The 10,410-nt window shown below is 33.4% G+C and overlaps 1 protein-coding gene across 1 annotated transcript; it reads right to left on the bottom strand.

Moving 5' to 3' along the window:
* Positions 1-6,665: 6,665 nt before the first annotated feature.
* Positions 6,666-9,940, bottom strand: LOC128200354 (uncharacterized). The gene is made up of 2 exons (XM_052893536.1): positions 9,323-9,940; positions 6,666-8,798 (listed from the first exon to the last, which is right to left on the bottom strand). Exon 2 carries the CDS (start codon positions 8,791-8,793, stop codon positions 6,922-6,924), a length of 1,872 nt encoding a protein of 623 aa, XP_052749496.1. The 5' UTR covers positions 8,794-8,798; positions 9,323-9,940; the 3' UTR covers positions 6,666-6,921.
* Between the last annotated feature and the right edge of the window lie 470 nt (positions 9,941-10,410).

The following is a 10,410-nucleotide window of genomic DNA, read 5'->3' as shown; positions in this document are numbered from 1 at the left end:
CTGCGAACTAACCCTCCAAGCAGTTTAAAAATATTGAGTTAAGTGTCCAATTAACCCCTCAGTCGTCCACCCTATTGAGGCAGGAACACCGCGGCGACGGGGCAGAAAATCTAACCCTTGTTAGTGTCATCCCCCAAATTCGGATAATCCTGATATCGACAAGCGTTGAACCGGTTAGATGTGTGTTTTTTTCGAAATCCGGACGATGTCTTATCTAAGCTTTTAATGACGTTAAATATCAGGGTTCATCATGAAAATACAAACATTATATATCTAAATTCATTAGATTAAATTTATATAAATTATATAAATTTAATAGAAATAAGAAGAATAATGAGAAATGATAAAATAAATAGGATATGGGGGACGTGTTTACTAGAATATTTAGTAATACCGATATTTGTACATTTTTAATATTCATATTTTTATTAGCCATGAAAAAAGAAAGAAGAAAAGAAATAAAAAAGAAAAAAGTAAGAAATTAATTAAAAAAATAATTAAAAATAAGAAATAAGGATTGATCTCATACTAACTTAAGGAGATGACTAAAGAAAACTCATACACGGGTTTTGTGAAAAATAACATACATAAAAAAGGAGTGAGTTCAGGTATGACGACACTAAACGATTACTTCAATGACAAATATGCATGGTGTTACTCAATCATGCACGCGCTTTTAACGACCATATAAATTTAGACATAATACATTAAAATAAATACACATAATGTTAACAGAAATTTAAAAGAGTAACTGTTGAGTTTCATATGGGCTCTTGTCAGCAAATCATAACTTTACAAACCATGCCAATTATTAATTAAACAAATTACGATTAAAAATGCTAGGATAAAAGTGATTGTAAACAAAACTGCTTGAATAAAAATTATTTTTGGAGGATTTGTGGAAAAAGAATACTTACGGCAATGCAATGATAACTAATTTTGCGATTGTTAAATTCGTCGTTATGTCTTTAAAAACAAATCTCTTAGTAGCAAAGAAGCTCACTTTTACATTTATAATATTTGTCAGTTAATTTTTTTATATATGTACTTCTCAGTTCATATATTTCTTCTACGCACAAGCTTTATTCGTACTTTAACCCTTCTTTGCATAATAGTGGAAATCTCCATCATAACATTGAATGCCCAAAAATTATTTAAAAGAACAAGTTCACTTTATATTGATCGTGTCTGGACACCTTTTTAATATCCATTGCAGAAAAAAAAAACATGGCTGTCAAATTTATTTTTTTAACCATGTTTCCTTTAATTGTGAACATTAATTATATTATCTTGATTTATTTCACCAATGAAAAAAACATACAAAGAAGGCTTAATTTCTTCACTTGCCCTCTTCTACTTGCTAACAGTACTCTCGCATCTAAATTTATCTGCTCTTCAATATTGAAGTCAAATAGTCGCTTCAATGATGAGTGACCATTACACTGACAATCTGAATTGGCTGATTTCTTGCGTAGATTAAACGATCTCCTTTGCTTTAGTTGAATTACAGTCAAAAGCTTTTAACGTGCTTGAAAAGTTTCAGTGTACAGTTGATTGAATACCGACCTCGATCCATTAATCTGTATTAAGCCAGTGTATTGGATTAAAAGTTAGGATTCAGTAAATTTTGAACGACATCACATGCTGTCCATTCATTCTTGGTATCTCTAATTTCTCGCCGTCTCGACTTCGGCATAGAGTGAGCCATCCCTTACTTTCCCGTAAGTGTCGTAAAAGGCAACTAAGGGAGCTTATAATGAAGGGATGGGCAGTAGCATCCCTCTTAAAACAGCTGTGAAAGCCTAACTGCGGTTGCCAACCCGCATGCCAAGCGTGGCAACTATTGGCAAAACTTCTCTTATGGGGAAGGCGTATGTTCAGCAGAGGACAGTTAATTTCTGAAATATAAAATATAGTTATATAATATCTCCAATTTCTAGCAAAGGAATATTTTTTTTTGTAAAATAATTTATATTTTGTATGACCGTTATGGGCTGGTCACATAGCTCAAAGAACCGACAACCGATGGGGAATAAAAATTCTTGAGTGGTGACCCCTTACGGATAAACGTGTGTAAGACAACACCCCAATAAATGGGGGAAAGGAATTGCTAGTAATGGTAATTAGCAACCCTATTGTTAGCAATATACTCTCACAGGTCGACCTCCTAGAATTTCCCCCTTAGTTTTCAGGGGGAGTGATCCATTGGCGAATTTATCACGATATGCTAACTGGACTGCTTTATCTTCACATTTTACTTACTGGTGTCCCGCCAGTGTATACTGATAGCGCAGGCGGGGTTAACATTCAAGTATCATCTATTAAAAAAACACCACTAGATGGAGTGACAACCTCAATGCACTGCAGGGAGTCAGTGGATGCGGATGCTGGTGGCTTAAGAGCACTCCTTATGGCAGTTTACAGAGGAAGGCCTGTGTTTGGCAGTGTGCAAATAAGAACTGTGATGATAATGTTGATGCCCCTTATGGTAAAACTAGAGAATTAAACACTTAAGTAAACGAGATTTACAAATTTTAAAACTGTTTATAGAAACCCATGTGAACAAGCCGCTGAAAAGGTGACAAACATAAAATAATCAAAATATATTTATATATCAGCCTTCAGTTATCTAGTTACGAAAGGTTTATGAGGGAAATTCATAAAATGCGGAATCGGCCCGAGTGTTCTCGTATTCGGGACGCAGCCGGTTGTATTTGATTAAAACTAGTTTGTGCCGGCCAAAGCTGGTTTGTGATACCCACTGTATCTAACGAACGGGCCTTGAAAACTGGCTAGCTGAATAGTTAACAAATGAAGTGGTTTTGAGGTTATGTAAATTTTGTTAATGATTAGTTTGCAATCTACATTGTTACAGGTGAAAATGCATTGATTTTATCCATAAAAGTATTTATTTTATTTATTTATTTACACTTCATTGCACCAAGTAAAAAGAGAAATAACAAATACAGTAAATATTAATGAGAAGTGATACAAAAAGCGACCTTATCGCTAAGGAATCTCTTCCAGACAACCTTTGGGTAGAGGGCATTGAGAAAAAGACAAAGAGTAGGTGGCGCACTATTATGTAAATATTATCATATACAAACATATATACATACATACATACATACATACACATACATATATAATATATACACAATTAAATATTTACATAGCATACACATACTTAATAGCACACATACAACAGAAAAAAATTACGAAGGAAAATTTACTTAGATCTTTTTGTCTAACTTTTTTTTCCATACTTGCACGACACATTTGCATCACAGTTATTGGGTGACAAGCGACTATGATATCTATCCATTTACATTGTATTTCTTGGGGTAGACTATACTTTGTATTTTAATTCGAGGAATGCTCAAGTCACTAGCAGCACATTATTGGTCCTTTCATTGGAAAGTTTACAGCCATAAGTCACTACACTGTGCAAATAAATAAAAATAAATAAACTTACCAGAGGGAGACTTTGTACAAAAGTCGTTTGCTTGGGTACCTCTGTCCCATTCATGTTTCAACCGTAAAGCAGTTGTGTTTGCATAACTGTGTTTCGGTTTGAAGGATGGGATATGGTGGAATTTACAAGATACAGAGGAATAACCTGATTCCTGAGGAATGGCAACGCATGGGGGTATCATGGGCGAAACAGTATACTCCGTTATGTCCATAGTACTGCTCATGTCTATAGGCGGCGATTACCGCTTTCCATCAGGTGGGCCATCAGCTTGTTTGCCATTCTAAGTTGTATACAAAAAAAAAGTTAAAGAATAGAATTTTTGGAAAGATTCTTAAAGAAATTTATCGTACAATATCGCAATTTATTTTTTCTTGTAAATCATATTAGATGTTAAGTTAATTATTAATTATTGTTAATTATTGACTTATATTTGAATATAGATATAGCTTGTCTACGATAACATGGCACGCCCCTCCAAAATCCAAAGAATTAAAAACGTGTAAGAGAAGACATTTGCAAGGTCTCGACCGAGAAGTATAATATTCCTCTGGCCAGATCGCTACCGAAGACGTTTCCTCACAACAAAGAGAGCACTACATCTGTATAAAAAATGTAGGAAAATGTTGGGACACTTGATACGACACGACGAACTTATAAACATTATAATAGAAGGTAAGATAGAAGGAAGGAGGGGAAGGAGACCGAGACATAGTTACATCAGGCAGATCAAGGAAGGAGGTCGTGTCGTATCAAGAGGTGAGGAGACTCGCTGGAAATCGTAGTGAGTGGCAAGAGCTCCACCGACAAGAGAGCAGCTCTTAAATAGGATAGATAGACATCGTATATGGTCACACACATTTAAGTAAAAAGTTGAAGAGGCATGCCGTGTTAAAGTTGATAATCTATACTAAGCTACTAATTTTAAACCAATTTACATGTTTAGGAGCAACGAAATATTGGACTAGAAGATGTACCGACAATTTCCTTTTATACGGATTCTCTACGAGTCTACAAATTGAGGATTATTTGAGGTATGGCTTAAGTTATCAGATCTTTAAATGTGTAGAAAGTTAAATATTACCGAAGATAGACAATTATATAAATTTATTTTCTTTATAGTTTATTTTAATGAAAGAATGGAAGAAGAATGGTATAGATTTCTGTATTTATGGAAAAAAGAGTGCTAAGATTGTATTTATTTCATGAAAGAAATAGACTTCAATTGTTGCAAAACCAGTTTTTAATTTTTTCTATTTAAAAATTAAACTAATAAATCGATTTTGATAAAATCTCTACAAGAATATTCCGTGAGTATTTCCTTTCAGATAAAAAAAGAGTTTTCCAAATTGGTTTACAACTGACGGAGTCATGAGGTAACAAACGTGAATATTGATAAGCAGTGTATTAAAATTTAAAATAATAAATATTTTAATATAATAAATAGAAAAAATAAAGTAATACAAAGTTAGAAGTTAATTATGAAAGACCTAAAGAGTTTTATCGCCTGAATAAACTGTGCGAGCGAACAAAAACTAAGCTTCATTATTTATGACTGTAAATTAAATATTGTTGAAAGAATTCTAAAAGATAATATTCAAATATAAAATCCTATTTAAAAGTTATAATTTTTTTTACAAATATCTAATAAGTAAACACACAGCGTGGCAAATATGCCAATTTAACGTATATGTATTTAATATTTTAGGTTATTTTACAAAAAGTTCAAGTTATTATCAAGTTGCTGAAGTATGTTAAGCTTATATTAACTAAGCTTATATTAACTTTGCTATTTGACTCCTATTAAGATAAAACGACTTAATCTTCAGGTACTAAAGAAAAAGCTTAAGGGAATAATGTTACACTCATCCAATGAACTTTAAATCTTTTACAATATGATAGTTTTTGTCGTATATGTTAAAGTTTGCTGAGAATTTATTAATATTTATTATTTTATATATTTTATATATATATATATATATATATATATATAAACTGACAAATAATAATAAATAACGTTGAAATCTGACCTTTTAACTAATCATACCTAATACTACTCGTATGTATTTATTTTATTTATTTATTTATTTAACACTTTATTGCACCAACATAACATGATTTGTTAAAACAATTTTCAATACGTATAGTGTAGTACAAAAGGCGGTCTTATTGCTAAGCAATCTCTTCCAGACAACCTTTGGGTAGAAAGGATTAAAGCATAAGTAGGTAGGTGGCGCGTTAAAAAAGATAGATATGTAAAAAATAATATTTGTGACAGCATAGTCATATACATATACATACATAAATAAACACATACAACCAAACATATACATATATATACATACACATACACATATAAATATATATACATACATATACATATATATGCATAAATACATACAAATATACCATATTAATACACATATATATAACACACATAAAACTGGAAATACGTAGGACTAAGTGATTATAAGGATAGGTAGTGGGCTTTAACTAAGTTTTTAAAAATGGGCAACGATTGAGCACACCGTATAGAGGTAGGGAGTGAGTTCCACAAACGAACTGCTTGCACGGAAAAGGATTTGGAGTAGAAAGAGGAAGAATGGGTAGGAATTATGAGTTGGAAGTTGTCAGTACTACGTAAAGAATAAGAATTAGAATTGCTCTCTCCAAGAAACATAAAACGTTCTTTTAAATAATGAGGTGAAACTGGATTAAAGAGAATTGAGTAAAGAAGGGAAAGGATGTGCCAGTTACGACGAAGACGGATAGAGAGCCACTTGAGTCGTGTACGATATTGGGATACATGGTCATATTTGCGAAGTCCAAATATGAACCGTATACATAAATTTTGAAGACGCTCAAGTTTATTTAACTGCTCTTCAGTGACATTTGAATAACAGGAATCGGCGTAGTCAAGGATGGGGAGGAGCAATGTATAAGCAAGCGCAATTTTGGTATCCATAGGAAGAACCTTACGCAACCTGTAAAGGGATCCAGTTGCCGCAAACATCCTCCTGCTAATCTCAGCAATCTGAGGTGACCAGGATAAAGTACTATCAAAACAAATGCCGAGATTTTTAACGCGGTCGCTGTAGTTTAACTTCATTCCATTAAAAACTACAGAAGGAAGGTCATTCAAAGCCATTCTGGAAATGTAACTAGGGCTACCTATGATTATAACCTGGGTAGAGATGGGCAATCCACCTGGGTGGGTTTAAAGTCTGGTGGGTAAAAACCGGGTGTTTTGGGTTTATTGGGTTTAAACCCCATAAACACCCAAATTTTTGGGTGTTTATGATTTTGTACTTCATCATCGTCATCTCAGCCGCAAGACGTCCACTATACTGGACATAGACAATATTATTATGCAGCCTACAGAATAAAAAACTTTTAATTTGATTTTGAGTTTATTAAGAAAGAGATGAAAGTAAAATGTAAAACTACAGTCAATCACTGTCAGATTCAGAGTTATTACAAGCGATGAATTGTATAGGTTCGATAGGCTCTATTTCGTCTAAACTGTTATGTTCATTTACTTGCTCAATGAAAGCTTCTAAGGTATTTTCTTCATTAAACTGAATGTCCTCGCATTCAGCTTTATGTTTAAGATTCCAGTTATAACAAATGAATGAAATTTTTTCAGTTCTTTCAGTTGTAAGTCGATTTCTTTTGTTATTATGTATGTAGCCTTGGATACTAAAGGAACGCTCAGTGGCTGCCGAAGTACAGGGAGCTGATAGAATACGAATCGCTACTTTGCTTAACTCAGTGGAACCACAAATACCTTTCCACCATATTAGGGGCTCAATGCTATCTAATGAGCTCCATACAAATCCTCTGGCCCAAAAGTTTTCTTTAGCTTTATAACACGCCAAATCTGCCATTACATTTGACAAACTTAAGTGTTGGCTTAAATTGTAGATAAACTCCATACCCTTAAGTTCTTCCTCTTGAGTAAGTTCGACTCCTAGAGTCCTGGGGTCTAGAATATATGCTGCAAAATGTATTGGCCTCATTGCCATATTGCATCTTGAAGATACTGATGTTAGAATCTGCTGTTTGCTTTCTTCGCTCAATGTCGAAATCTCATTTAATGCAAAACGTATCTTAGCTTGTACATCTCTAAATGTAATGTATGTGCGATGCAAACGATTCTGGTCGCTCTCTAAGTAAAATATGCTTTCAGTGACTGGTTCCAAAATACTTATACATTCCCCTGTCTTCGTCCAGAAATCATCACTTAGAATTAAATCTTTAATATCTCTTGAAATTACCACATCTTCTCTAACTGTTAATATTTGCAAAGCTATCTTATTTGCTTTCAAACTTTTTAACGAAGTAACATGACTTCCCCATCTTGTAGCACAAGGCAATTTTAGTGTTTGTGTAGAATCTTCACCCTGCCTTGATTTTATCAACAAGGAACTTAATCGTTGACTCCTTTTAACAGTTTTTATTATATTTATGGCTTGCATAATAAACACAGTTACTTCTTGTATCTTTACAATATCTTGGCACAACAAGTTAAGGATATGTGCACAGCAACCGAGAGGAACAACATGTGGATATTTGAGTTTTGTTAATTCGAATGCCTTTTGTATATTTCTAGCGTTATCGCCAATAAGTACAAGAAACTTATTTGCTCCATACACTTTCATTACTTTTTCAACTTCTTGGCTAAGGTATTCACTAGTGTGAGGATTACTTTCTGTATTCAAACTTTTAACGTATGCAGGTTGAGGTTTTGATATAAGAAAGTTTATTATTCCTTCATTTCTTAAATTAGACCAGCCATCGCACTGAAGGTGTAAGTAACTACAAGCATTTAGTTCCTCATTTAACTCAAAACGCATTTCTCTATATATTTTATCTAAGTATTTTGTCGCTAAAGCTTTACGTGAAGGTATTTTAAATTTTGGTTGCAATTTTTCGAAAAATTGTATCCATAAAGGATGTTGCACCATCGATAATGGCGTCCCTGTTACAAATATAGCTCTCGCTAATTCTGTTTTTATATGATCATCGGTGTCTTGAAACTCAGCATTTATTGTAGTGTTAGCAGACGACGAGGGGCTTATAAAAGAATCATTTGTCTCTATCTCTGACAGTCCAGACATTTTGGTTTTGGACGAGCTATCTTTTATAAGTTTCATAGAGTCTTTTAATGTTTCTGGAGATTTTGGACAAGTGATAAGATGTTGAAGCATTTTGGCAGCATTACTGAATTTGTAGACCTTATTACAAAGCTTGCAAGAAACAGACTTGTTTGGTAAAGTACGGTAGTGCTCCCATATGCGTAAATCTTTAGGTCTCCCCATTGAACCTAAAAAAATGAACGATGATTAGTTGGTCTGACGAAAATTCAACAATAGAGTGCCTATTTTTTTACAATGATTATTTCTTGTTATTTACAATAAATTTATTAAAAAAATAATAAAATAAATACAAAAAACCTTTGTAAAATTACATCTCCTCGGAGGATTAAACGCAGACGCTAGTTTATTATCGTATTGTTCTGTATTTTTCTCAGCAACTTCTTTAATTCGATTAGGTACTTACGCATATTATGTTAAAAATAAATATCTAGTACACATCTTAGGCTATCCACCATTATTATCCAATGACGACTCTCAGCTAACTATGCACTATCATCCAAAATAAACGTGTATGGAAAATTTTATCCCAGTCGGTTGAGGATTGAGGATAATTGCATCAACATACGAACATACCTACATACTTTTATTTACATAACGCAAGCTAAATAAAAGCTTGTAATAATACATCTAATTTTAAGTTAAAATTGTTAAGTGATCATGATATAATTGTATCATTCAAAAATCCACTTACCTTTAATTATTTCTTGTTAAGTATAAATATTATTTCAAATCTGCTCCCTTAATATGCACTTTTTTACTGCTTTTCCTACCTAACACGTTACCAGGAAGTCACGTTACCAGAGTCAGAGTAATAGTGAACACGTTTGACAGTGATTGTCGTCGCCTCATATTCAGCGTCGACGAATAGGGGAATCCCCAGTCATAATGTATTGCATGCGTGGCGGTCTTACTTCAAATCCATAAACAAAGAGATAATTACAGAACTCGATACTAGATGGCGCTGTTTTTGTTTGAAGAAAGTTTGCGGGCTAAAATACATAGAATTTCATCAATGACTTCCACAAAGAACAACATTTCTGTTTTTTCTAAGTCCGTATCTCTTCCGTATATTTCATAAGATATAAGCTTGGGCTACATTGTTATGCAACGTGATTTTGTCGCTGTCTTGCTAGCAGGGTTGACAGATATACGATTTAAATCGTACTCATACTATTATTTGTCTATTTTTTAATGTACGATCGTAAAGATTATGATCGTAATTCGCACAAAAACATACGACTTTTTGGTTACCTGGCAACATTTTTATTATGAAACGAACATGCTCACATCATCAGTCACATGCAACAATTTATTGGGGATTTCCCCTTCACATCTGGCAGTCCTGCTTGCTAGAATATAGGTAAGTCAGCCACAGTTACTGACGATCGATATTTAAAGGGTATTGTTTTTGTGCTAAATATTTCATAAAAACGTTATTTAATACTTTGTGGATTATTAATTTAGTTGATAATCACTGGAAGTAAAATGGATGCTAATTTGAGAGATCAAGATCTTCGTATAAAACAGTTAATAAAAGAAAATCTACGTAAGTACTCTTTTTATACCTAGGTAGGTAAGGTATAATAAACACAAAAGGTACTTAGATCGCGTGTGTTCGAAGCATTTATTCTAATAAATTTAATTTAAAATTGTAGAAAGAAAAAAATGTCTGCCAAGCCGTAGCCGAAGCCGATCTCCAAATATATTTGGTGATAGTGAGACCCAGTGTCCAGATGATTTACCCAGCGTCGTCGCAACAAAGAAAAACGAGGATAAAGT

This window comes from Galleria mellonella, unplaced genomic scaffold, assembly GCF_026898425.1.
Source record: "Galleria mellonella isolate WM207_F2 unplaced genomic scaffold, CSIRO_AGI_GalMel_v1 utg176, whole genome shotgun sequence".
Lineage (NCBI taxonomy): Eukaryota > Metazoa > Arthropoda > Insecta > Lepidoptera > Pyralidae > Galleria > Galleria mellonella.
Note: the sequence above shows the minus strand (reverse complement) of the source record. Positions and strands in the feature narration are given on the sequence as shown.